This window comes from Taeniopygia guttata, chromosome 1 (genome assembly GCF_048771995.1).
Source record: "Taeniopygia guttata chromosome 1, bTaeGut7.mat, whole genome shotgun sequence".
Taxonomy (NCBI): Eukaryota; Metazoa; Chordata; class Aves; order Passeriformes; family Estrildidae; genus Taeniopygia; species Taeniopygia guttata.
The window spans coordinates 41954390-41981908 of NC_133024.1; the positions used below are offsets into that span (position 1 = coordinate 41954390).

Here is a 27519-nt window from a genome sequence, read left to right on the forward strand (position 1 = left end):
CCAAAGCATATGCTTCAGCTCAGGTAGTAAATTGCTGATCCACTATCATGGATATAGGTCTAAAATCTTAACGATTAATACTAATTTTTCACGAATTCACATGCCTATGTGCCAGCAAAATAACTAAGTATTTTTCTAAGTTCACTTGCTCCTAGTGGTGAAGAACCAGGCAGCTGTGGAAATATTATCTCATTTTCATTGTTTTTTATCTAGGCTTACAAAATCAAAAAGTTAAACAACGAAGAAAGGAGGAAAAGAGGAACCAAATTTTGGGGAGAATTTAGTGAGACAAAGGAGGCTAAGCAAGGAAGAAGAAAAGAACATCAAGAGCAAAAGCAGAGGTCATGAAAAGAGATGGGTAAATAACGTGAAGAACAAGCCTGCTGTATCAGAGAGAAGACGGGAAAACGTGAGGGGAAAGTAAACAGAAGTAGAAGATTTACTGAAACATAAAGGAATGAGTATTCTGAAATGCAGGTTAAGTCTGTTTGCCATTGATCTGCAAAGAAATCTTTCAAGAAATAATTCATTTACAGGAACTTCGCCGTCTCCCATATGCACGCACACACAGAGACGTGCACACAGCTGAACATGTCCAAGCTGATAAGTCTGTCTGTCTATACTTCTCTGCTTTCAATGTTCTGTGCTTATTCTCCCATGTGCTAGATGCTAGGAGCCCACAATCATTCTTCACAAATCACTGTCACCCTCTGCAGCAAATAGAGGGGTTGTCTTTCACCCTGCAACAGGAGAGTTTGAGGACACAAGGTGCAGTAAAAAACTAAGAAAGTAAACTTGAATGAAAGGAGGCAAAACTCTGTTCTTGGAGCAAATGTGTGTGTTTCAAAGCAGAGCCACAAAGTTCACCTTAAAAAAATCTATATTCTTTCGCATTGTCAATTAACATTTTAAAACTATGCTATTGCAACTCCAGTCATTCCCTGTGACTGATAGAAGTATCTTGTAAAGCCGCATGTGAAGCTAGAAGCTCCCTCCTCTGACATACAGCTATTGTGGGATGATTTCATTACCTATCATTTATTATATATATCTTTTAATTATTAACTGCAATAGACCCAGACTTCTGGCAGCTCCTCTGGGAAACTTCCAAGGCTTGAAGAGAAAAATTCAAAGGCACCAAAAAAAGACTAGACACTAAAAGAGCTCCATTATTTTCTCCCCACTTAAAAATATTAAGAAAAAAGAAAAAAAAAAAAGAAAATTAAAAAAAGGGTTGGGGGGGGAGGACAGTGAAAGGAGGCGGTGTAGGGGCAGTGAAGTTTTCCTTTTCATTCGCTCTCCCTCCCTTTGGCACGAGTGTCACAGCGCTGAGCGCTCCCCTGCGCTCCATGCAGTGCCGCAAAGCCCGGCAGGCAGCGCGGAGGGAGGGGAGCGCCCCCAGGGGCAGGGGGGACACGCTCCGCACCCGCTCAGCGCCCGCACATCCGCGCCGCCACCTTCATTCATAATAACGGGCACTTAACAGCAGCAGCCCCACTGATGGGCTGCAGCGGGCGAGCCTCCCGCGCCCAGCCCGGGGCACCGGCCTTGCCTGGTCCTCCCGCAGCACAAAGTTCCGCGATGCTGCGCGCCCGCGGATGGGCGAGCAGCAGGAAAAAAGGCGGGCTGAGGAGGGCGGAAAAAACAAACAAACCAAAAAAAACCACCACAAAACAAACAAACAAACAAACAAACCCAAAACCAAACACACACACCCCCCCCAAAAATTGTAAAATGCAGGCTCCGCGGCGCGGGGCGGAGCGGGCGCGCACGGCGGCTGCCGCCCGCGGCGGTGCGGGCGGCGGGGGGCGCACGGCGCATGTCCGCCCGCGCCGCGCCTCCGCCAGACGCTGCCCCCCGCCGCCAAACTCACCACCATCTTCTGCATGTGCAACACTCGCCGCCGGACGCGCTCCGCTCCCCGGCGATGGAGACTGCGGGAAAAATCCGCCGCGGCGGCATGGCTTGCTGAAGCGGCAGCCGGGAGAGAGGCAGGGCGCGAGCGGGAGAGGATAGCGAGCAAATTCTAAAACCAAACCACCAGAAAAAAAAAATTAGAAAAAAAAAATAAAAAGAAAAAGGAGGAAACCTCTCTTTTTCTCCCCTTCCCTTTTTTTTTTTTTTTTTAATTTTTTTTTTTTTTTATTCCTGGTTTTGTGTGTATCCTCCTCGCCCTCGATGCCTCTTTGAGCAGCATCCAGCGAGCGAGCGGGAGAAGGCGAGACAGAGAGGCAGAAGAGAAGATGAGGATAATTTGCAGACAGCTTGTCTTGTTGTTTTCTGGCTTTTGGGGACTAGCAATGGGAGCTTTTCCTAGCAGCGTGCAAATAGGTAAGCGCTGCATTGGGCTGCGTGCGTGTGTCCAGGGGTTCAATCCTTTGCGAAGTGAGTTGGAAAGGAGGCTCTGAAGGCAGTTTTTGGAGATTTCTCCTCCAGCACCATCCCATTTCCGTGCCTGCACGAATCATCCTCGTGTTTCTGTATATGTGCCTCCGTGTGTCTGTGTGTGTAAATATTTCTGTGTGCGTTCGCGTGCGGGAAGGAGGATGCTCATCTTGTGCAGAACTCTTTCCAGCCCCGGGTGTGCGCTATCGGTAGGGCAGGAAGGGGCTCGGGGCTGATGCCTCTTGGCTGCTTCAGCCCCCTCCGACTCCCCTTGCTTTTGCCTGACTCTCGAAGGAATGACGAGTCCTGAGCACCGGAGGTTGCGGTAGCCGCCGGGGATGGAGGGGGGGGGAGGCTAAAAGGCTACACGGTCCTTCGTTCGTCTCTGTTGTTGGAAAGTTTAGGGTTTTGTAATTGTCTCCCTGTAGTCCTGTGCCCCATCCTCACCCCTTTCCCACCGCTTTCTGCTTCCCTCCTTTCGGACGTGTTTGGGATGGGACGCAGCTATCTGAATTCTTTCCAGCTCAGCTCCATCACTGCATCATTTCTTGTGGACTTGTAAAGATGCTGCTAATAAGGCTGAGCTGCTCCCTGCCTGCACATGGCTGCAGAGGAGCAAAGTTCATTATCTTCCTCTTCAGTGCGGATTATCCTACGTCGAGTTGGTATTCCCTTTTTTTAATCCAGAAAGCATCGTTCCGCTTAATCAGCCCGCCACTTAACGTGAGAGGCTGTTGAGCAGCTGATTTACCAGTGTGTTCAGTATCAGGGAGATGGAGGCTAAACACTTTAAAAGGTCACTGTAATCATGACAAATCTGGGTATTTATGTATGAAAGGCTGAAAACTGAGAAGTCAGAAAAGAAGCATGAATGCATCAGGGAGGTTAAAGTCGATTGAGGACGGTGATTTAAAGGCAGTGGTTGTGATTATGAATACGATTAGTTCCTTATCCATTAAAGTCTTAGGACTTGCCTTACTGTGCAGCTTTGGGAGAGACAGTTGCTCGGTTTTACAAGACAGTAAGTGGCTTGCAAGTGATTTACCCAGCTGCTTTTGCTTTTGCCTTTTTTTTTTCTGTTTTTTGTAGGTGGTCTCTTCATCAGGAACACAGATCAGGAATACACTGCTTTTCGATTAGCGATCTTTCTTCATAACACCAGCCCCAATGCATCCGAAGCACCTTTTAATTTGGTTCCTCATGTAGACAACATTGAAACAGCTAACAGCTTCGCTGTAACAAATGCCTGTAAGTAAACATGCCACTGATCTGACCACCTTACGCATAAATTGCAGTGGAAAGAGCAGGAAACCACGTTGCTATCTTGCATTATAAATACATCAGGAAGTCTGTCTTTGGTACAGATAGTCTTTGCAGAAGAGCAAAAGGGGCAGCAGTCCTTGTTAGTTCCTTAGTGGAGTAAAATCCCCTCTCCTGCCTTCTGCTGACTAACCTGATGTGACATTTACTTTAGTAAAAAGTAAGCTGCAGTATTACTGTATTTTCTTGCTTCCTGGTTTCTATGGAGATGAATTTTGTTGTTGTAAAGAAAAATTATGAATGTCTCAATAAGTGCATAAACCCCACACTTTTGTTTGCTTCTGTGCATGCTGTGCCTGGAGTGTATTTGAAAATCTATTATAATGTTTGTGCTCCCAAATGCTTTTCTAATGGCTGGAAAGGAGACAGGGAAGCAGTGGTGTGCAGGATAATATATCTGAGTTGCTTGACGCTGCAGTTGATCTGGTGATGTCACTTGAGGCAGCCCTGCTCTTATATTCTAGGTTGTAAATGTCTCTTACCATTTCGTAATGCATACATCCTGTGGATATGTCTCTGTGCATCCATACATTGGTGCCAAATCAAGTTAGTATCTGATCTACTTCATTTCACAGACCACCTCAACTGGAACAAATATTGTCGTCCTACTATATATTTTATAAACACACACACACACCCACATACACACAGATGCACATACACAATGAAAGGAAGACAGAGCAAGAAATGCCCTTAACAAATGAGGTAACATTTATATTCTTTAATTTCTGTTTTGTAAAAAGTGACATATAATTAGCTAAACTTGCTACATTTCAGTCACCCCAGGTCTTTACCAGTAGTTGAAACACGTACTAGATATGCCTAATCTCTGAGAGGGGCAAAGCATTATTTCTATTTATTTTCATGTATGTCTGGCTTCTTAAAAGGAATTCATGTTATTATGTAAGAGGGTGGTGTACAGGGGGGCAAAGCTGAAGACTCTAGTAGTGTTACTACTTTGATGTTCGTATTTCAGGACTCTATAGGTTTTCCTCTGTAGCTCTTAAGTTTTTGAATCCCTCCTCTTCATTCAAGAGTGAATTGCCTCTGGAAGTAGATGCTCTAAGCGACACTGCTGAGCGAGTTTAAAATAGAAACATGCTGGAGAATGTCTTAGTGTTCATTGTGCCTTAAAAATATGTGTTCTATTTCTCTTCACTTTCTCACTGCCATCTCTGTGGCACTTTTTAATATGTAAACATACAATATGCTGTGCAGTTCTCATGAATTATTTATTGCATGATTGCTAAATTTATTTATACAAGTCTTTGCTACTTCAAGTTTCAGATGACCTTGCCACCTTGTTTAAGAGGAAAAGCTTCTGAGCTGCCAAAATGGCTCCATTCATTTTATGCAGGAAAGAGTGATGTCCCATAAAGTGTGAATTCTGTATTAAGCAATGTGTTAGTTGTGTGTAGTGTGGAAATCAGTATCAAATTCCATAAGGTAAAAAACATTTCAAAAGATGCTTTGAAACTGGAAAGAATCAGGACTGTGCAGGTGTAGTTCATTGAGAAAATATTACAGTTCATGCCAACTTTTACATGTCTTCCACGGAGACCAATGACACAGTAACTTTTTTAAACTTTAATTTTTAGTAAAAGAGGATGGGATTAAAATCTGTAATTTTAGGTGAAGTCAATTATTCTAGATTTTACCTATGTATCTAGTTCTGACAATTTCTCAGGCTATTGCCACATTTTGGATTAAGGATATAGCTTAGTCTTTCAATTTGAATGTAAGTGAATTAATTCTGATTTGCACAAATTTAAAATTGTCTAAAATTGGACCACTTTTCTCTGTAAAACTAAGCACCTTAAATTCAAAAAGTGTTTACCCAAACCTTTGCTCATTTACACTATTTGCAGCAGATTCTTCTCTCATTCCAACCACCTTATGCTATTTTTGCTTTATATTTAGCTGAGGAGCACCTCTTCCATTATGTTTGCTGTCATTTATAGAAATTGTGATTCATAACCTGATCTTTTTTTTTTTTTTTTTTTCTCTTTAAGCTGAACCCAGTTTCGGTTCTAAAGTGTTTAATAGCTTTAGAAATTATGAATCCTTGTAATATGGGGGGAGGCAGAGAAGAAAGGGAAAATTAAATTTATATGCTTATGTGTGTGTATGCTCATAAAATTCTGTACATCTGTATTAAATAAAAGTAATCCTAAAGGCCTTATTTATGTTTCTACTTGCCATTTAAATGCACATGTATTTTTGCATTAGTCCAAGTTTGCATTTATTTCATATTTTGCAGTCTTGTGCCAATAATCTGACTACTTCTTCTTTTTAAAAATATTTTATTACTGAAGAATATTTTTTAAACAACAGATATTTTCCTAATGAAATGTAGGCAAACCGACTGACAACTGAATGAACATATCTCATGTTCCTTAAGCTAAATGTGAGCAGAGTCCCGCAAAAATCAATTGTCTGATAGCTGGAGGACACTGGCTTCCATGTGATTGAATTTCCTGGCTTGACAGAGGCTTCTAAAGCGCAGATGTGCGAGTTTTTCTAACCTAATTAAAGAAGCCCCCACCATCAGCTATGAATTAAGTGATTTCATGGTAATATGAAATGAAAACTCTTTGCTGAAGCACTGTGAAACAGTGAGTTTGGACCTTGCTATTGTGTAGAAATTACTCAGAGCACATGTCCCCAAATATACAGCACAAAAGCCTGAGAGCTGCTGGACCGAGATGAATATTCATGGGAGTTCAAGCATAAAGCTCTGAGACATTACCAGTTTCCTCTATTTCTGTTTCCATTTCCTGCAGAGGTTACTTGTGAAGATTCAGGGCCTGACCTTTTGCATCTGTCAGGGACAGTAGACAGATTATTCCAAAGGATTATGGATGGCATGCTAGCAGGTAACTACCTGCAACACTAGCAAAACTTTAATTTTTTTTTTCTTTTCACTAGGTAAAAAACATACATCAAAATGTTCACCCAGGAATACTTTTGGAACTGGAAAAATTTTGTGTGTTCAATGTCATAGCTAATTGCCAATGGTTATTTTAAGCATTTTTGTTTTCTTCAAACAGGCCTAGAACATTAGTATTTTATTTTAAATCCTGAATGTATATGAAACAGGTTGCCTTAGCAGATAGAATCTGTTACCAAAAGTTATCAAAATTGATCTGATCTATATCACTTTGGAGGTTTCAGTCCTTTTTCTTTTCCCTTCACATTTGCGTGTTTTATTTAAACTCTGTTCATTTCTTTTGCACTACATACATTATTCAGAGAATCCCTCTTACTGACAGAGCTGAAATTATTCAAAAACATGAATAGTACAAGATTCTTACTCATCAGAACACAATACACCAGAGCTGAAACATTTGTCTATTGGCATACATTGTTCTGCCACTTATAAGCAGGAAATTCTGCTCATTATTAGAAATCTACCTGATTTCAGTTTGATTTCAGATGTTGGAGCAAAACATTGATTTTTGGAGAGGATTGTATATATTTATTCTTTAGCTGAATGCAAAATAATTTTCTTCCCTCCATGTACCATCTATATAGTACATTAGTATATCTCAGCATTGCAGTCAACATTAAACATGCTTGAGTACTTATGAGAGGTAGTGCTGTGATTTTACAAAGAACTATTTGCCTTTCAGCTCTTGTCTTGTGGTTGAGAATTTTTCTGTTGAAGTTAGAAAAATCCTTAATCTGTAGCATCTTGCAGTTCTTGAACAGAGTTAGGCTAAAGTGGATGAAGAGAGATTGATTCCAGTCTTTCATCAGTGTTTTATACTAAAAGTAAAGCTTTTCTCTTTGAGTCTGTTTGACTTCATGGGTATTCTGAGATGAATAATACCTAATAAGTGTAATTTAGGGAAAATGAGGCACTTCTTTCCTCTTTTGCACAGTTCTGTTCTTACTAGATTTTAATCCCAGTCGATGCAAATCTCCCAAAGCATAATCTTGTTTACATTCCATATGGATGAGAAGAAAAGCCTACTGGAATTAAAAATTTTGTATCTTGGAATGACTTTCCTTTTTCTCCAGGATTAGTGTTTTTGACTCTTGTGCCCTCTAGATTCGGAGGGCCTGATTCTGTCTCACTAGTGAGAATGCATTTTCTGGGGAAGATCTACTGAGGCCAGAGGCAGCCCTGAGGTCAGACAGGAGCAGCCTCCCTTGTCACTCTCACCTCTCTGTGTGTTTGTCTCTGGGCATGTGCGTGCTCCTGAGGGGAGAGGCAATGTCATTTTGGAGTTAACTTTCTGCTGAGAACTCCAGAAGGCTGAGGAAATAGACTCACACATAGTATTGCCCTTATATTGAGACTATCTGTCATTTTACCTACAGGAGTTTCAACTTTGATTTCCTCAGCTGCATCATAATGGGATTTTCATTAAATTTGGTTATTAATTCTGCTTTATAATTACAACTCAATTTAGCAATAGAAGCATAACCTTGGTTGAATAATCAGTGTCATTTAAAACCATGGTGTTCTTTATTCTGTAAGTGAGGTTTCATACATCAGCATGGTGTTTTGCTATCAAGAGCAGTGCAGTATTCCCAAGGATGCAGTTTGGGGTGTGTTGGGAGTTATCATACAGTCAGATTTTAACTGCAAAAGCAAACAGTGTACCAGTTGGCTAGAAAGATGGAACTAGATTAAAATTTACCCTTCTAAGGTAGGTTCGATTACAAAAATCCTTTTTAAGTGAGTGTTTTGCTTTAATGCACAGAATTTATCTCAAGCTAGACTCCAATTATGGAAAGCAATTTCTCTTAACACTTTTTATTATTAGCGCTTGCTGATGGAATCAAAGAACGTGTGTGTACTTGGGTGTCATCTGCCATAAGAAGGATTCTGTATATTTTTTAGAGATAAGAACATCCATAGTCAAAGAGTTTCATAGCTCTAAATGTGATATTTGTAAATAGCCATACAACAGAGACAAGATGAACTGTCAATATCTCCACTCCATAAGAGTTTGGTTTTAATTTTCAAGGTTATTGTTGGGAAAATAAATGATGGGCCTTTGCTGACATACAGTCAGATTCCTACCCTGGAAGTCCAAAACATTCATTTCCATGGCATTTGTTCTAGCATGTTACTGGACTGACTAAAACTTTAAACTCAAAAAGCTTTATAGGAGCCTATAGAAATAATTTAGTGTTGATTTCAGAGGATTAATAAGAAACACTGTATTTCTTCATTCCTTTTGCAGTAGGCAAAGCAGTGCAGTACTTCTTGTGTAGGACAAAGCACTTTAACAAGTAAATTAAATTGATTAACTTGAGCTTTATCATTGTGATCTAAGTTTGTATGCTAGTCAAAATAACTCATGCATTTCATTTTTCGGTCTTGATTGTTTTGAGACTTGCTTGTTCATGAGAGGGGAAGACGTCTGCTTTGATTTCTTAATGGTTTTAGATACTACAATGAATTGTGCAATTCCAGATTGTGAACAGGTGAAGTTCCTTGGATTTAAAAATGTTGGACCAAATAATAATTTCTCATAGTTCCTATTCCTTAATACATGACTGATTTAAGGGTATGAAATCTATGCTAGTGCAAAAGTGAAGATGTCCCTATAATTGCACCAGTGTAATTATAGGGAAAATTGGCCTGTTCTCTGGATTTCCATTCCTCAGGCACTTAGCTTGACGCAAAGATTTTGGACTAGTATAGCACAAAGTCTGCTTCTGCAACTGAGGTGAGCACACCGAAGTTATGTAGTAGGACACAAAGTCAAACTAGATAATTTATTTCTGTGTAAATCAAGAATTATTCTGAATTTTGGAAAATAAATTTACTCCAAAGTATCTGATGGCAGTGTCTTGTTTTGAAATTTTGGCTTCACTTTTAATAATTTTTTCAGAAATTTTAACATCTTCCTCTATCTAGTTCAGGTTCTTACTAGATTTTTGTTATTATGGTTTATGTAGGTCCTACTGGCTTTTATCAATGTTGATATGGATTCAGTTGTTTGTCAGTGTAGTTATATCTTGAGTTATGTCAAAAATTCTATATAAGTGATGTCTGCTTTCAGGCACTCAGGATCAAAAGAAAGGCTACCCTACGTTTTGGCACTCAGAGATATTCTAGTGTTTTCTGGAGTCCTTAGCAGCACCTGCCTTCCTGTTGGGAGCTGCTTACCGCTGAGCACTTGGGAAAATCTGTCCTCCTCTGTGCAATAATGCATGGGAAAAGTGTTTTCTGTTGGTGCTGGTACTTCCTTGTGAGGACTGTGTTTCTTCCCTGCTCGTTTGCCCATAGTCCAGACAGACAAGTCTGCCTGACTTGTACAAATAATTGCAAGTTCCGTATGGTGAGAAGATGGAACCAGGGTGATACATACCCCTCACCCTTGTCCTGGCTGCACATTGGAAAGACTCAACTCATTCTTCCTCTTCACCAGTTCCTCCAGAGCTGACTATAACTAAGTTTTATGTTGGACTCAACTGGAAATACCTGGATAGTTACAACAAAGCTACTGTAATGGCTGGATTTTGATCAGCTATGCTATTATTAACAATCTCCAATGCAAACACTGGCCCTTGTCCTGAGGGTTTTTTTTTTCCCCAGGCAGAGCTGTTTATGATTTAAATAGGGGATCTACCTGAGCAGTGATTGCAGAGTTTGGAACTCCTTAAAAAGAAGTAGTAGGAATCCACTTTATTTGCAAAGGGAGCATGTTCTCATTTTTTCATCTCATAGCTCAATTTTTTAAACATACTAAATTGCTTAACTCCTGTTATATTTAAAAACCAAAATGTTTAGCAATTGGACCCCTGGTACATAATTGCCTGTTTACAAAGACAGTCAGTTGGGCTACTGTTTTCTTGTGTTCCACAGGCTATTTCAATGTTGTATTTATATGCAGCAATTGCTCCTTAAGCATGCAGGCTTGTGCAGTACCTTTTGCTGTATTCATAACCAACATGCAGGGCTTTTTTTCAGTAAATACAAATACAGCCCAAAAAAAAAGAAGAAGTACTTATGCTTTTCACTATATTATTTATTAGGCTAATTGTCGGGAAAGGCTTTAAACACATTTTGAAGATGTATTAAAATATATAATTATTTAACTACTCATAACAGCTCTCTGTTTCTTGCTTTCAGACCCTCTGTGGGGTAGATCCTGTGCCATCTCTGCATGCACACTCTTCCAGTTGCTTCTGTGGTGTATTTTCATAATGAACTTCTAAACCCATAAAAATGCAAGTTTGTTTTTTATTTGCTTCATCTTTTTATTTTTTTTTTAATGTTCTTAATGTAAAGTTTAGATATGCCTAGTGAATATCATCAAATTTTAGGAAAGTTCACAGGTAGAGAGTTAATTGCTGAAAAGAATTTAGACCTTTATGCTTTGCTTGCCAGAGTTTTCAAGGATATGGAATTTATATCTTCACATTGTGGTGTTAAAGATGATGCATATGTTAGTATTAGAAACTATCAGCAAAATAGTTAGGAATTATTATAAAAATAATTATTTTTTGTTAATTTCTTTCTCAGTTATGCCTTATGCTTCATTTTTCATTATTGTCAAGATCCTCTTCCAACCCAAACCATTCCATGATTTCTTTTTGTTAGCAGTTTCACTGATGTCACCATGTCAGGGTCAGATCTGTGTTCCCAGTGGGAAAAGCGATTCATGTAATAGATATTCAAGGTAAAAACAGTAGAAAGAGAGGAAATTCTTGTATAAAAGAAAGTGCAAAATGTAGCATATTATTTGTCCCCAAAAGCTTCCTGTGCTACTTTAATACTCCTGACATTCAGTAGAGGTGTTTCACACTACTAGTTAATGTGAGATATGGATTTGGATGATGCTATGTTAATGCTATGTCTGGAAAACATTGAGTATAAGGGAGAAAGATTTTATCAAACACAGATACATTCACGTAAAATTCAGGAGAGAAAGTTATAATAATTTTTAAGTGGCATGTGGCTATCAATAAACAGCTCTCTGTTTTCTCACCTAAGTTGATGGGGGGAAAAGGGAAGAAGCTTTTACAGAACCTCAGGCTCAGCAGAGTAGTGTAGGATTTTCTTTCAGTGATTTCCTCGAGGTTTTCTGTATGGATCTGTCCTGGAGAGGTTTGCTAATAAAGGCCTTCAGCCTTGATAATTTCCATTCATTTAAACTGAGAAGACTGTTTAAAAGTGGGCTTTTCAAAAACACTGCAGCTGGAAGGATAATTTCCTTTAAAAATCAATAGTCATGGGCTCTTGGCTGAGTCGGGAGTTTTTCTCACTTCCCCTCCAAGTAGAAAGCACAAGCCAAGTAAAAAGCTGGGGTCTGGGGCTGTTTGCACACCCTGTTAACACTGTAGCTGTTTGTGTGGCCTGCAGTTGAGAGCTGGTTAGGGGTTTTTCAGGTCCTTTGTTTAAAAATTAGTGTCCTTGGTCAGCTTCTCTGAGGGGGTAAAAGCAGCAGAGTAATTCTGTATGATATGTTATTATACAGATTAATTAATAATTAGAGTTGCTGTCTGGAGACACAAAGAAAGATTCAAGAAAGAGAGCATAAGAGGTGTGGAGGTGTATTGGGAGGACCTTCATTGGCATTTGCTGCAGGATTACATAGATCTCATGAAAGTGTGTGTCTGGAAGGCCAGATGTGGTGCCAAATGGAAGTGATCCAAGTTAGAAGTCCTTAGAGATGATGTAGGAAGGATGTGAGAGCAGTCTGAGGGAGGAAATGTTGACTGATGGATACGAGCATCATTGCTTCAACAAAGAAAAAATAAAGGTCACCAAGTGAGTGGGAGTGTGGATAGTATGCAGTAATGTCCACAGATTAAGGCTAGATGGGACCATTTTAGTCACTCAGTGGGGCCATCAAGATTCTTGTCAGCCAACCTTAATACCTTTATTCAGCCTGTAATTTTTTTTTTTCCTGAATAAATCCAGTATTGACTTGAAGACAGAAAAAAAATCTCAGGCAAATTGTCATGTCATCAAGACTTCATTGGGATATGTCATCCAGTGTCTTTATCTGTCTTGAATGTAGGAGCCATAAAGAGTAGGCAAGGAAAAAAAGTACTGAGTTTGTTTTTGGCTTTTACTTTAGAGGGATACCATAATCAGCATGATTTTCATCGAGTTGTCAGAGTTGTGCAGCTCCCAGAGCCCCTGAGGTTTGTTCTGGATGGCTGGAACTGTGTCTTGCCAGCACAGAAAGGTGGCTTGGGACATCCTTAGTAGCATGGTTTAGTTATGGCAAGATATGTAAGGACTTACCGGGACCTTTTTCAAGTTCCCTTGAAAAATGCTTAGGGTGGACACAAATGGTAGGACTTTTTTCCCTCTCATAAGAGAAAAACATCTCCTAACCCCAGCAGGGTCTGTGGCTTGAAGCAACAGTAATATAACTTGGTAAATGTGTTCCAAGACCACTAAGTACATTTCTGCTAATGATTGTATGCCAATCCCCATTATTTGTATTCACTGACTCATCTACCTACAAATACAACTTAATGCTCATATATGTTACCATATATTTCAATTCCTATGAGCCACAGAGGATGTGAATCTATTACTGCTTTCACCTGGAGGCTTTGGGCTGTTAGCTTAAGATATCAAGAGTTATGAATTTAGCTTTGGAAATCCCTAGTTTCATCTGCTTTGTGTGTCAGATGAGATTGCAGCCAGAACACAAACATGATGATGAATGAGATTTAAAACACAAGAATATTTGTAGAAAGCAAAAGACTGAATAAAGGGATACAAGAAGTGCTCCCATAGTTGTCTTTGATGATCTGTTGCAGCATTCTGAATAGCAGATGTATATGGAAAGAATAAAAAAGAACAAACCCTTTCTTTCCTGATATTATTAAGTCACTAAAACAGGGACAAGTAGTAACAGAAGACCTCAACAATTATTTATGGTTGTAGTAATAGCTGTATTTGCAGCATTCTGTTTACTCCATCCATTTACTTAAATTATTTATTACTCAGTTATTATTGAAATCAGACGGAAAATGTAAAGGTCTTTTCAGATAACTCAGAAAAAGAACAGGCACAGTTAAGGCAAGTGCATGTGTGCAGCACATAATTGACAAGGTTTCGGCAGGTGCTGCGTGAGATGATTTGGAACCCAGATGAGAGCTGGGTCTGCCCTGGTTCTTCAGGCACCTTTGCAGACTCAGAAATGAGAGGTTACCCAGAGTGAGGACTTTAATTTAGAGTTGAAATCTTGCCCGTGAAGTTGCTCTTTGCCCTCTGTGGATGCCCAGCTGGGTGGAAGAAGAAATTCAAGATACATCAGGGGCCGTGTATTAAGGAAACATCATTATTTGGTGTTGGAGAAAGAGGATTCAGAGGGAAGAGAACGGACTGACATGGAGCACTTCTTGCTGCATGGGGAATCTTCTGCTTTTGAAAAGAGCTGTAAGGTGTGGCTGGTGCTTGTGAACCAGGCATTGTAACTGGTGTGAGCTGACATGACTTCAAAATGCTTTAGGGTGAACATGTGGTTGTGACAAGCTGAAAACTTAGTACAGAGGGGTAAGTAACACCTAGACCAGACATCCAGTGAAGCACAGGAGGAGTAATGGAATAGCACAAGACTGAAAAATACTCTTCCAAGAGAAAAAGAGAAAATTCTGTTCACTTCCATCAGCTATCTTCTTCTCTCTTCTATTCTGGTTTTTATTGATACATGGCCCAGCTTTACATGACAAAATGGGAGCAGTTTTCAAGAAGCACCACCAGTGGAAGCAGTTGACATGGTGCTTCCCATGCTGTGCACCACTGAAGAGGATCCAGGCATCCCAGAACCACAGTCATAATGTCCCAATCCTACCACACAGCTAGGGACAGGCTGTTGTGGCTTCTGGGTTCAGCACCAGAAGCCAAGGCAGCTTATTAGCTCCTGTAATGTATTGATTGCAGATAACTGTCAGCTTAACTACTGCAGGGAAAGGAAGGAAAAGGAAATAGTATAAAGGATTTGCTTCTTGGTCACAAACAAAAAAGAAATTGCATATGTCCTCAGAAAAACTCTGCTTGTTTCTGTCTCTTACTCCCCCAAGTCAGACTTGGACTTCATTATGTGCAACATTTTGGGGGAGTGGTGGTGCTGTACCACAAAAAACAGTTCATGCAGATGAATTGGGTTGCTTCTCTCCATACTTTTCTGGGTCTCTAACAGATGTTGAGGGACTACTGTTTTTTCATTTCCTGATGAAAGGACCAGAAAGCCCATCATTCTTTCAAGTTACTGTTTATTATGGGAATCTCTTGTTCTTCAGAACAGCTGTCAGGCACCAGGACTTCACAACTTAATAGCATTTTCTTTGTCAGCCTTTCACATACTATGCTAAATGGGAGACTAGCAGAAAATCCTTTGAGCAATTACAATAATAGGATAATAATAATTATTGCAGTTCCTTGCCCTTATATAGTGTCTGTGAAATTAAAATGAGATCCAGCATAATGTTAACCATTTGAAAAGGTGTGGATATCCCCTGTCAGGAGCATCACCTTGAGAAACTGCTCTCCAGAGCCTCACCTTCCTGCTAGCTTGTATTTCATATGGTAAAGCAGGGCTGTTCTGCCACCTTCCTCTCCATGTCTGTGAGTAATTCACTGCAAAATGAAGTCATGAAAGACGATGTGAATGAGAGGACTCGGCACCATGAAGATTTTTTCCTCTTGTGCCTATAAAAGACAGGAGAACATTAAAGGATAATCTCTCCAATTCAGTGGGAACATGCTTACATAAGATATTTTCCTTTCTTGACTGCACATCATGGGTCTTAGAAGTACTAGTTAAGTGAGTGAAGTGTGTGCCACCGAAAATGTAACACACTGGTATAGCTTTAAGCCTGTTGATTTCTTAAAAGATGTGCATTACAATAACGTACTGCCTTCCTGTCTGGGAAATTATTGTCTGCAAACTGTTGGATTATTGGCACAGTAAGTTAGCAGTTTCTGTCTATTGAAATAAAATCCCTCAGGGCCTTTTCTTGGCCTCAATAAAAGTGTTTCACATTTAATTAAAATTATAAGGTCAATAATGTCAAACTTTCAAAACTTTGTATCTATTGTTAGTGCTGTGATGATGGTAAGTTCTTTACAGTATGTGACCATAATAAAGGGGTGCTATAGTTTTGTCACTAAGACAAAAACAGAAAAGTCATTAAAATCCTAGGGTTTGGGGGTTTTTTACTTGTTGATATAGACTTTCCACACTTAGAATAATGTACAATTCCCAAGTTTAGTGAGAACCTGCCCGTTTTTCCACCTCTCTCAGCAGACAGATATGGCAGCATTCAAAACCTGTCAGGAACAAAGCAGACTATCTCCCTGTATCTGTAGCATGGGTGACTGAAAGAATTCTTTGTCACTTCCATTAATGTGTCTATCCTGATGCATGACTTCAAGGGAAAAAATAATGCCTCAGACTTCCTAAAGTCCAGGATGTACCACAATTCTGCTGCCTATATAGCCAGTTGTTACCCATAGCAGACCTCCATCGAGGGCAGCTTGCATGTGGTCATTCCTGGTGCCACCCTGGATGAAATGCTTTTACCACTGGTCATCATCATTGCATGAGAAGCAATGTCAGAGGTTATACTGTAATATTTTTCACTCTTTTCTCTTCATCCTTACCAAATAGATGTTTTGGTCCCTGATGTTTGTTTGGCTGTAATCCCCTGGAATTTCTAACACCCTACAGTGTTAGAATTACAACAGAGGTTTGCTGGAGTATCTCCTTTCCACCATGCCTGTGTTTACCCAGCTAATTCTATTTCCATTTAGCTTTGTGGAGGACATGAGGAGAGCAGAAGATGGTAACCCTGTACTTATTTGGGCCTTTTACTCTTGCATCTACATTTCATCCAGTACAGCCTCTACCCAGATTAGTTTTTGGAGCTTGTACTGTTTTCTTAGGGTTGTTACTTGTGTTCCAAATTATAAACTTGGTTGACAGTGTTTGTGCCCAAGAGAGGAGGTTTGGGATAACAGGATCAAATCACCGAGGCTATGCTACAGCATTTTGGGATGGTGTCTTAGGCTGAGCTGCAGATATGTGCAAAAATGTCTTACTTGGTTTCTTCCATCTATATGTAGAGAAAGATCTATAAAACATTTAAATACCTTTAAAATGCTGTGTTTTGGCTTTATGTGGAGAACTGTAAACCTTTAGGAGATGCTTTTCAGGAAAAGACTCTAAGGTACTTTAAGCATTGCACATCCTGGCAGGGTAAATTTCAATACCCTGTTGGAAGTCTGGATGAGAGTTATTTTACTTAGACCAAATTGTTAATTTCTGGCTGAAACTGTTGCCCAGAATTCTGTGTAAATGTGTATAGCTGACAGAGAGCTGTCCTTCTGTGCATATATTTTTGTACTACCTTCAGCCACTTCAGTGATCGAAATACTAAATCTAGCACTCAGACAGCTTTTGGATTTATGCCAGACCCTGAAGGACTTTGACTTTAAGTTATTCATATAGGTAGTTTTGAAAATTTATGACAGAAATAAATTCTGTGGTGATATTCATCCAATTGCTTATTTAGAGCACCCAGTGTGAGAACAAAAAATGAGCGGCTAGAAATTCCTGGGGCAAAGCTTTGGCTCGGTGCTCTGCTGTCCCTCACAGGATGGGGACTCAAGAGACATTGCAGAGATTGAAGGCAGTTTTCATAATTTGTAGAGATGTAAAACCAACGTGAAATTTGTCCCAGCAACTAGTATATTTAACTGTATTTTAGCTGCTGTCCTTATCTATTTCAACTTAATTATTGTTTTCTAATATTCAGGAATGCACACATGTATTGTAGAAGCATTTAGTGAGTCACCTCTGTCCCACTCCACATGCTGCTCACAGGATGATAGTGATTTTCAGCAGCCTGTTCTGCCCCTCTTGCTCCTCTGTCATTGTCTTTGGTGTTGCCCAGAGCACATTATGGGTCTCAAGAGGCTACAGCAGATCTCTCGGGTCTAGGCAGTAACAAGGGCACCCTGGAAAAACAAGAACAGGCAGCAGGATATGAGTGGAGTCAAGTCCCAGTGAACTGCCTGACGTGGTTGCCCTTCCTTCTCCCTTCCCTCTTGGGCCATCTCATCCACCAAGCTTTATGAAAGGAACCTGCTAACTATCCTTTCTGCATTCTTTAGTCAAAAAGACCAGCTGTGATCTGAAGGAAAGTCCTTCTGCAGAGAGGGCAGAACATGTCCTTCTAACATGCATGTCTTTGTAAGAAGAGGGTTAGTGATGTGATCAAGTGTGAGCGAGAGATGTGACTTTCAGATACGCTTGGGATCATAGTTTAGCTTTGATACTTGTTTTTTGGGAGTTCTTTTGGAGGTTGTTTTACCTCAAATTCAAAACTAATGACCAAGAATCACCGGCATAAATCTTATAAATAAAAAAATAAAAAAAAAAATAAAAGAAAAAGGGAAGAAAAGAAAATTCCAGAGCGGGTGAATGTGGGCAGAGCTGGCATTTCGCATTTCAGCGAGGCACACCAGGGCAGGTGCTGTGTTGGATTAATGCTGTTTCACGGGTCATTAGCGCCCTGCGGAGGAGCTGCTGCCTCCCGGCCACGGGCGATGTGTCAGCGCTGTCCCGCAGGGCTGTGGCTCCCCTCCCTGCGGGGCACCGCTGTCCCTGTCCCGCTGTCCCTGTCCCGCTGTCACACCCCGGCTGGCCTTGGGAAGGCTGTGCAGGCACTCGGGGGACAGGCAGGGCTGGTTATCCCCACCCTGAGGTTTAGCTGATAAAATTGTGCAGAAGTGGGGGGAGCTGCAGCTCTGTGCGAGTGATGGAACAAACCTGCCCCGAGCTCCAGCTGTGCGGAGCAGTGCCCGTCTCTGTGGCTGCCTGCCAGCTGCTGGGCTCCAGCCATGGAGCTGCCCACCTACATCCCCACAGCAGAGGGTGGCTGGGCAGCAGGGCTGGAGAGGGCATCAGCATTTCTTCCGTAGAGGTAAGAACCTAAAAATGCTGATTATCACTTTATCACTTTCAGGCTTACTGCAGTTACTGAGTTCTGCCATAAAAAGCTCAGCTGCAGCTACTAAGATGAATATAAGTGAATATAATCAAAAAAATAGGTGATTTCAGAGGGAAACTTTCAGACTTTTTAATAAGCAAAATAACTGGTGCTTCTTTGTATGTCTTGAAATTATGTGTGTTTTCTTCTTGCTCTTCAGGGTTAATACACTGTGGCCATGTCATAAGAGCATGTCTGCTAAGTGTTTCTAGCAAGAAAATGAAATGTTGCCAGAGACCTGGAGATCTGCATACCTTGCTTTTAACACAGAGTGACAGGTTTGAATCACACATTGTGCCACTGCACAGCCAGGATTGTAAATACTGAATTTTAATTATCAGCTATATTCATAATTCATTAATAGGAGGTAGACAAATAGACTGGGCTGGCTTTGCAGTGCAAGAAAGATAAATGGAAGATGGTGCATAGGTAATAGATGCTGGAGTAGAGTGTGTAGAATTTTTCTTTCCTCCACTTGTCTTGCTGCAGCTATTTTTCTTGAACTCTCAAAGTCATTCCAGGATGAGGGGCTGGAAATATTCATCACAAGTGTTCAGAGTTCTGAAACAAAGCTTTAAGTACAATGTGAGCTGTTAAATGCAAAAGCTACAGGATCAGCCACGATGTTACATATGCTCTGTGGCAAATATTTCTCTGGTTACTTAACAGCAACCACCATGTTCATTGCATTTGTTCTTGAATACATATCTCTAACTGACTTAATAATAAATATTCTAGAAATTGCTTATCAGTTTGGGTGGTATGATAGATGATATGTCAGTGATTTTATGACATAAAACCATGTTTAGGTAATGAACTTTTCACAGTCTTTCTCTTGTTAACATACAATCACCAGCTTCAACAGTTTTTTTTTTTTTCAGGCTAAATTAAAAGTAGCATGTGAGATGTGTGATATATATTCAGTATATAACATACTCAGCTGTAACTTGAGTCTAGATAGCAAAGCACATGATTGCCTAACTGTCAATGGCTGGCTTTGGAGAAGTAATCAGCTATAAGAAAATGATGAGCACATAATTTTAGATCATTAGAGGTAATTATTATAACTAGGAATGCTTTTTACCTAAAGGTGAATAAATGGCAGCTCCGTAGTGTATATGTCCATGGCTTGAAATGCCATTTTAAATGAAAGATGTAGTGGAAGATAGAAAATAGAAATTCTTTGTTTGTTTATAGTATTCTTTTTTCTTGTGGAGGTGTCTTGGGATGCTTAGGATGGAGATGACATTTAATACAATGCACGATTTGTGTGAAGGCTTAGTGTCAGATATATCTTACCTTGCTCCTAAATGGGGTAGTTCTTTGTCTGGATCAGGACTTGGCTGGGAGGTTCCATGGTCTCTACTAGTCCCCACACATGGGTGTTGGGAGAGTCTAGGGGAACACAAAATTTCAGGGCCACTAACTTGTTTTACTCTACATGATGCAGTTTAGTTGGGAACATAATTCATAGATTTTGATTGAAAAAGGTACTTGTGATTTTTTAAAAGTCAAAAAATGGCAGATACCCCATTGCCTACTGTGCAAACACCTACTTACAAAATTATATTCAGAAGCATACTTAAGAAGTCATGGCAGGCAGGTGAAGTTCGTTCCCACAGACTGGAAAAGGGGAAACATAACCTCCATTTTTAAAAAGGGAAAAAAGGAAGACATGGGGACCTAGAGACCAGCGAGTCTCACCTTGGTGGCCAGCAAAGTCATGGAGCAGGTTCTCCTGGAAGCTATGCTAAGATTTAGATTAGATATTAGGAAGAAATTCTTTCCTGTGAGGGTGGTGAGCCACTGGCACAGGCTGCCCACAGAAGCTGTGGATGCCTCATCTCTGGGAGTGTTCAAGGCTGGGTTGGATGGGGCTTTGAGCAACCTGATCTAGTGAAAGGTGTCTCTGTCCATGGCAGGGGTTGGAATGAGACAGATTTTCTGGCTCCTTCAAATTCCACCCAGTCTATGACTCTGTCATTTTCTACTGATCAGGTATTTGGTGTCTTATTTCCAGGAGTGGTGTGCTGAGGACACACACTGTTCCATGAGCCAGGAAGCTAATGGGAGATGTTGTTCTCACTTTTCTGAAAAATAGGGCTGAATTCTTCTCCCAATTGAATCACCAAATGTCAAGGGCAGTTTATTTTGTCTGGAAAAAAAAGGTCAGTAGGGTTTCTGCTGAAGCGCATAAATGGTTTCACCCAATTACAGAGTCAGTAGTGTGGTGAACTGACTAACTTCTGATTCTATTTTTGGTTGTAAAATAAGTAAAATCAGCCAAAACCAACTTCTTATATAATTTCCAGGACAGCTGCAAATTTCAAAAAGATTCAATGCTCAGCTGTGTATGCTGTGTGTACAATAGCATCTCCTAGGGAAATTCCATGGCAAAATGACTTGAGGTCTGATCTTATTCATGTATGTGCCAAACACAGAAATTTCATCCTAGCTAAATGTTTTCATCAGCAGTGATCTGCTATTAAAAGTTTGAAAGTACACAAAAAAGTTCGAGAAGGAAATCAATGGCATAATCATGTCGGGTGCGGTCCTCTTCCCCATATCTGAGAGTTTAAGGGGGCACTTTTGTACTTCAGAAAGACATTACACCCTATCAGTTACAAATTACTTGTAGCCAAGCTGTGAGTGAAAATAATCATTACTTTATGATCCATCTGATATACTTTTAGCAATTCCACTTTAAAACAAATGTTACAGATGTTCTTCAAGGCTCATCTCAGAAAAAGTTATTTTTGTACTTTTTCAAGAAAACCTATAATGTCAAAGTCTTTGCAATTGTGTGTATGTGTTAGGTTAAGCACACTTAGTTCAAAATGCTTAGCTGAACAAGGCATTCAGGACATCTCATTGTACTTCAGGCCAAAGCACAAATATTTTACAAATGGGGAAAAGAAAGTGAAATGCTTGCTTGAGGCTAAGGAACCGTTTGCCATCAGGCTTGGAAGGGGCTGAATTCCTTCACTAGGTTCTTGACAGATGAAGCACAGTCTGAGCCATTTACTTATTTAGATATAGGTGTAAGAAACTTCATGGTGGGTGTGTTCAATGGCTGTCTTCATTCTCTGTAAATGCTGCCTGAAAAATAGGATTTTTTTAAAAGAGCAAATAAGCTATTACATGGCAATCTATTATTATGAAAATAAATTAAAAATTGTACATACTTTCTGCTTTTTATCTTATAGTGCTGTCATGAAAAAGTTTATAGCCTTAGCAGTATGTTTTATTTTCCCTAGAAATATTAAAGCTGTCATTTAATTTCAGTGGGATATACAATTACTAATTGGTTTATCATCAAATTTAAAGGGTATATTCCTGGAGCATGGAGAACAGTGTTTCCCAGGAAAATTAATTCCCTGATTGTAAATGTCAAGAACAGTTGTTGAACCATTGTTTTATTATCCTGTTTTTAACTTTTGTTTTAATAATATATTAAATATGTAGTGTAGGATTTTCACATAATAATCTTTGCCTGAAAAAAAAAAATCGGAAAATATTCTTCTGTTTATTGTTGGGCTGTTTTAAAGGAAAATTTATGTCCATGCTGACTTTTTAATAACCATTAAAGTGTGGAAACAATTGTTTCCAGAGAGTGGAATGAACTTTTGGAGTTTAAGTAATAATGGTGTAAATTAGAGTTATTTATATAATATATTTTTTCTCTATTTTCTCAACAAAGTTTTTAAGCAGCAGATTCAAAACAAACAAACAAATAATGAAACAAAAAACAGATGTGGTTTTGCATAACAAGTGGTAGTCCTATGGGACTTTTTCCCGAAGAAAACTGGGGTTGCAAGCAGTTTGCATGGACTCAAGTTCAAATTAGCTGTGCACTGGCAGAGATCCATGAGTCCAAACCACTCAGAACCTGTGATCAGGAGTTGAAATGCAAATAATTTTATGCTAGGTGAATATTCAGGGGAATTACTGATTTCTGGACACTAGTGGAGATAGGTGGATCCTTTTCCTGAGGCAAAATTGCCATTCTTACTCTGGGGCATGTTCCCAATCCTGTTACAATTATAGACTCTTCTATGTACCACTGTGCTAGTATAAGGACAGGCTAGACATGATGGCAAACCAACATCTTTGGGCTGCTGGGAGTGACCTGAGGTGTCTTTGGAACACTGAGTGCTGTTTCTGGGAAGTGAGGACCACCTGAGAGTGCTGCTCCTGCTACTGAGCATCAGCCTCCTGTGGCTGTAGGTAATGGTACCAAATGGGAGCATGGGAGAGGAGCAGAACCAGGGAAGCAATTTTGTGTCCAATGCAAACACCAGCACTAATGAAAGCCTCAGGTATTTTCAGAGGAGAATGTACCCTTTCTATGCATAAACATCAAAGGATTCGTAGGGTTACTGATTAGGAACTGCAGCTTCTTTCAGTTAAAGAAGGCATGGTTAATTAATGATTTTGCGTTCTGATTAGAAAATTAACATTGCTAATGCTGTTATTAGATAACTGAGTTTTGGTATTATAAAAGCCTTTTGAAATGCAATTTGACAGAGAATATATCAGATGAAATTGAATTGATTATGGGAGTTTTGAAGTTGTTGATTTCTTTGAGAGCTCTGTTAACGAAGCATTATATTGTAACAGAATCCATTAATAGCTCTGTTCTCCCCAGCTAACGGCCTATTACCCTTGGTAGGTAATGAAGTGCAGACGTGAGACACCCTAGTAAGCAGAGTAGGATAGAGTTACTCCACTGTGTCCACTGCAGATCTTCGTGTACTGTTCTAATTTTGTAGAGCTGGGGGGTCCTGTTCCCACTGTCAGCTTGGGCTGGTAACACTGAGGCCTACAGAGCACTGTCATGAGGCAAGACCATGGTTTGGTGTTGTCTGTTAGCATCAGAGCACTGGTGTGGTGGTACCACATGGCAGGATGGTGCAGTGACAATGTTCTGTCTGTTCCAGGAACTGGTGGATAGAATTGACACACTGGGACACTTGACCCTCCCAGAATAGCAAATATGACCTGCATATCCTCACCTCCCCAAACCTTGTGTTTTGCACTCTACATAAGCCAAAACAATTTCCAGAGACCTGCTGACGTGCTAGATACCTAAGTGGACAAGATAGTATTATGGGTTCCCCCTCCCAGGCGGGGGTAGGAGTCTTACACCACAGAACTAGTGAACTGATTTATTTACCTGATCTCTCTGTAAAACAGACCTTTCTAAAAGGTGTAAGAGTACCCAAAGACATTTACTGCACATTTGGGGACATCATTAAATTACTACTGTAGAGTGGTTTAGCCGATGACCTTAAGTGTACTGGTGTTCTTTTCTTTTTTCTTTGGATGTTTAGCACATTCTTTTTTTTTTTTTTTTCAAGACAAAATGGTTATTAGTTGGACTTAGTTATATTAAAGGTCTCCTCCAACATAAAAAATTTCGTTATTTTATGATTCTATCTAGTTTTGTCCAATTTCTTTCATGTGAGGTACTTGTCTCCCTAGAGGCCAAAGCAACAGTATTGTACTCTGGGGTACCATGCAAGAAACGAAAAATATACATTGAATATTAAAATAAGAAAGGCAACCTCAGAACTAATAGAAACTAGAGGCTTTGGCTGAATACCAGAAGCTCTTTTCAATTCTTTTACAAACTTCCTGCACTGGATCTTGGCCAAAACCTTATCTTGGCCAAACCCTATATACTCAAAAGTTTGGAGAGAAAAAGCCTTGGTGTCTCATCTCTGAATGTTAGTGCTGCATCTTTGCTACTTTCCCATCCATTACTATAATGGTCCCATCGCGGGCAGTGGTCAATACCACAGTACTACTCAAGAATATAATCCAAAGTCCTGCAGTGCATAGATACACCAAAAAGTTATTTTTCATCTTCTGAGCTTTTTTATAACAGTGATGATGCAGGAAAAGATATTTTCACAGCTAGCAGCTGAAAACTGGACCTTTTGAGGTCAGGAATATAAGAGGTCAAAAAATAAAATCTAGTGCTATCTATTGTTAGCTTTTGCAGTAAAATTGCCTTTAATGTAGATGTTGTCAAGTCCACAGTTACATCCTGTGGTTGTCTGGGAGCCCAGAAAAAAAAAGCAGCCTGCAAAGGAAACAACCAATAGGGAAATATGTTATTCAGCTGTTCACTTGCCACCTTGGCATGCAATGTCTGCTTTTCTATGCTTAGGAAATAAAGCAAAACTTTTACTTTATTTGGTGAGGAGATTTTTGAGGGTGTCAGAAAAATTGAGGATGTGAGAAACTATGTACTTTCTGGAGGTTTCTATTAAATTACACGCCCAAGTATCCCTGCATGATCTTGACTGTAAGAGGTGAAATCTGGGCTCAGTAGAGGTTAATAGGTCCTAGAGCAATAACCCAAGAATACCTAAATGCACCTGTCAAAGACTGATAAGAGCTGAGGTCTGTCAGGTGCATTTCTGTAGTTCCGGAATTGTGTCAGCCCAATTTCCTCTCTATTTTATTATCTAAAATTCTGCCTGCATTGCAGGGTGGAAGCAGTAGCTTTTTTTTTATTTTTAAACCCAACAAAACAAAAAAAGCAAGACATGACACTGTTGACCTTTGATGTTAGATTCGTCTTTGCCAGATTGTTTTTTTTTTTTTTTAACAGAAGTTAATTAGATTGAGTTCATTGACGTTTATCTGAATTATCATTGGTTTTTGACTCTTTTATTAAATTTTTGTTTTCAATAATTTGGGTTTTATTTTGAAAAGTATTCTCCACACCCAGAGTTGGGGACATGTGAACCAGTCTTGTTGTTAATGTGGTCTCTTTCAATCAAGATAACAAAAGAGAGTGAAAAGCAAATGGAAAGAATTTACTGCCATGAGACAAACAGGAAAAGTAAGAAAAGCAGGGAGCTGGAACATGAGAACAGTTGCACTGTGACCGTACCACTTCTACCAAGATGTAGAGATTTCTGGAGCCAATGTGTTTATCCATGCCGTGGTGACTTATTAAATCAGTTTATCCATCCTTCAGGAGTTTGCCTAATCTCTTTCTGAATTTGTGTATCCTCCTGAAATTCTCAACATCCTGGTGTGGGAAGGGAGCTGGAGGCACATCATATCTGTCACCTACAGTGTCTTTCCTGTTTTAAGTTATGAAATGAATGGGAAGGAGTCAGATCTTCATTTACTGGCATTTGTTTTTCTGGAGTTTATGCAGAAAGCTGCATCAAGCTTTGATTAAACCAGGCAAAATGTTTCCTCCAAAATATCACTTAGCCAAACATACAGATCTGTTGCTATTGATACATTTCATTAATCCATTTGCATTTTGTGAGTATGTCTGACAGCATGTTCTCTCCCTATCTCACTCATCTCCTTCACATTCAACATACTTAAATACCAATTTCTAGGTTTAGTATTTGACATTTTAGTTTTGACAACTACTTTGAATTCAGTGTAGAACAATGAAATTACAGAATATTTTTTTTATTATCAGATATGTTCCTGACTGTTTTACTGAGAAAAAAAAATCTCACACAATCTCACATAAGATGTTGATTTCATTTGCAGAATTTCAAGCAAACTGTAAAAAGAAGCTATGCAGACAGTTTTCCTCATGCATCTTTGGAAAACTCATGTTTCTTTTAGAAGCCTCAGATGACAATAATTTGTATTTTACTACTCACTGGTGTACTCTAGTCTTGCAAATAATAAAAGAACATGTATGCCATTGGTACATTGTGTGGAGTATCCCAAATAAACCATTAACTGTCAAAAAATTTGTCCCTTTATGCAGCTATGAAGTCGCTACAGTACTCCCTGTCCCCTTAAGATTCTTGTGACTGCTCAGTCAATCAAAATCCAAGTGGAACAACTAGCTCTTGAGGACACTGGATTTGTCAAAGTCCTTTGAAGAGGTGGCATTTGATTAAAAAGATCAAAATGACAGTAAAATTGTCAGTAATATCTGTGACTTCTTTTCCTGAAACCACTGCACTAAAATTTTTAAACATAGAAAAGTGTTTGAAGACCTCATTTTGGAAATTGCACTTTTAGGATAAGTAAGAGCTGAACAATTTTAAAGGCTATTACAATGCCTGTATGAATGATCAAAAATTGCAAATTATTTAATAAGTGAAAAAAATTTTTATGTCATGCCAGTGAAAAAAGACAGTGAAGCACAGCGAGCAGGGACAGAGCTGAGATGTAGAAGTCTAATTCTGTAATGTTGCAGGTAGCTGTTCTCTACCAGAGTTATTAGAATTCTCTCCCTTAAGAAATAGAAGAAACTCATTTGCTTGCTTTACTCTCAACTCTTTACACCACCTAATAGAGAACAAGAAATAATCCTTATGACAGATCAGTGTAATTAGATAATTTAGATTTTATTTTCCCTATATTTTTTCCCTCTCTGTATTTTTTCCACACTGCCTAATTAGGAAGATACCTATGGTAGGTGAGAAAATTGGTTGAATATTGGGGGCCTTTTGTTGACTTATTTTGAAGCAGCAGAAAGCAACTAGAATCACCAAAAGTGTTCAGATTCAATTCTAAATATTGACCTACTAAATTTTTAACAGAAACTTATTTTGTAAAAGCCATTTTAAAAACCCCAAACTTTTTAATGCAAGCTAAAATATAAGTTGGGAAGAGGATTTATGTTATTCATGTATTGTGAGTGGTATCTAGAAAATCTAATGGATATGCTTTTTTTTCCTCCATTTTTTTTCTTATTTTTTTCCTATACAAAACTAGCAGATGTGTCTTTGTGGAATTTTAGTTTTCAGCATTATATGTGGTAAATAAAGGTGTTGGATAAATATTGCAGGTTACAAATACAGCACAATAGGCTACACACATCTCCTC

The 27519-nt window shown here is 39.5% G+C and overlaps 1 protein-coding gene across 7 annotated transcripts in view; it reads left to right on the forward strand.

Annotated features, from left to right (window-relative positions):
• The first annotated feature begins 1805 nt into the window (after nucleotides 1–1805).
• Nucleotides 1806–27519, forward strand: part of GRIA4 (glutamate ionotropic receptor AMPA type subunit 4) — a 212028-nt gene continuing 186314 nt past the window's right edge. For 3 of the 7 annotated variants that reach the window (XM_032747702.3, XM_032747708.3, XM_032747705.3), the window contains exons 1-2: nucleotides 2115–2331; nucleotides 3475–3633. In XM_032747702.3, coding sequence (XP_032603593.2) covers nucleotides 2244–2331; nucleotides 3475–3633 — 247 coding nt within the window. In that variant the 5' untranslated portion in view covers nucleotides 2115–2243. Of the gene's footprint in view, nucleotides 2332–3474; nucleotides 3634–27519 lie in introns of all 7 variants that reach the window. The other 4 variants (XR_004367554.3, XM_032747701.3, XM_012569742.5 and 1 more) reach the window with 3 other exon arrangements.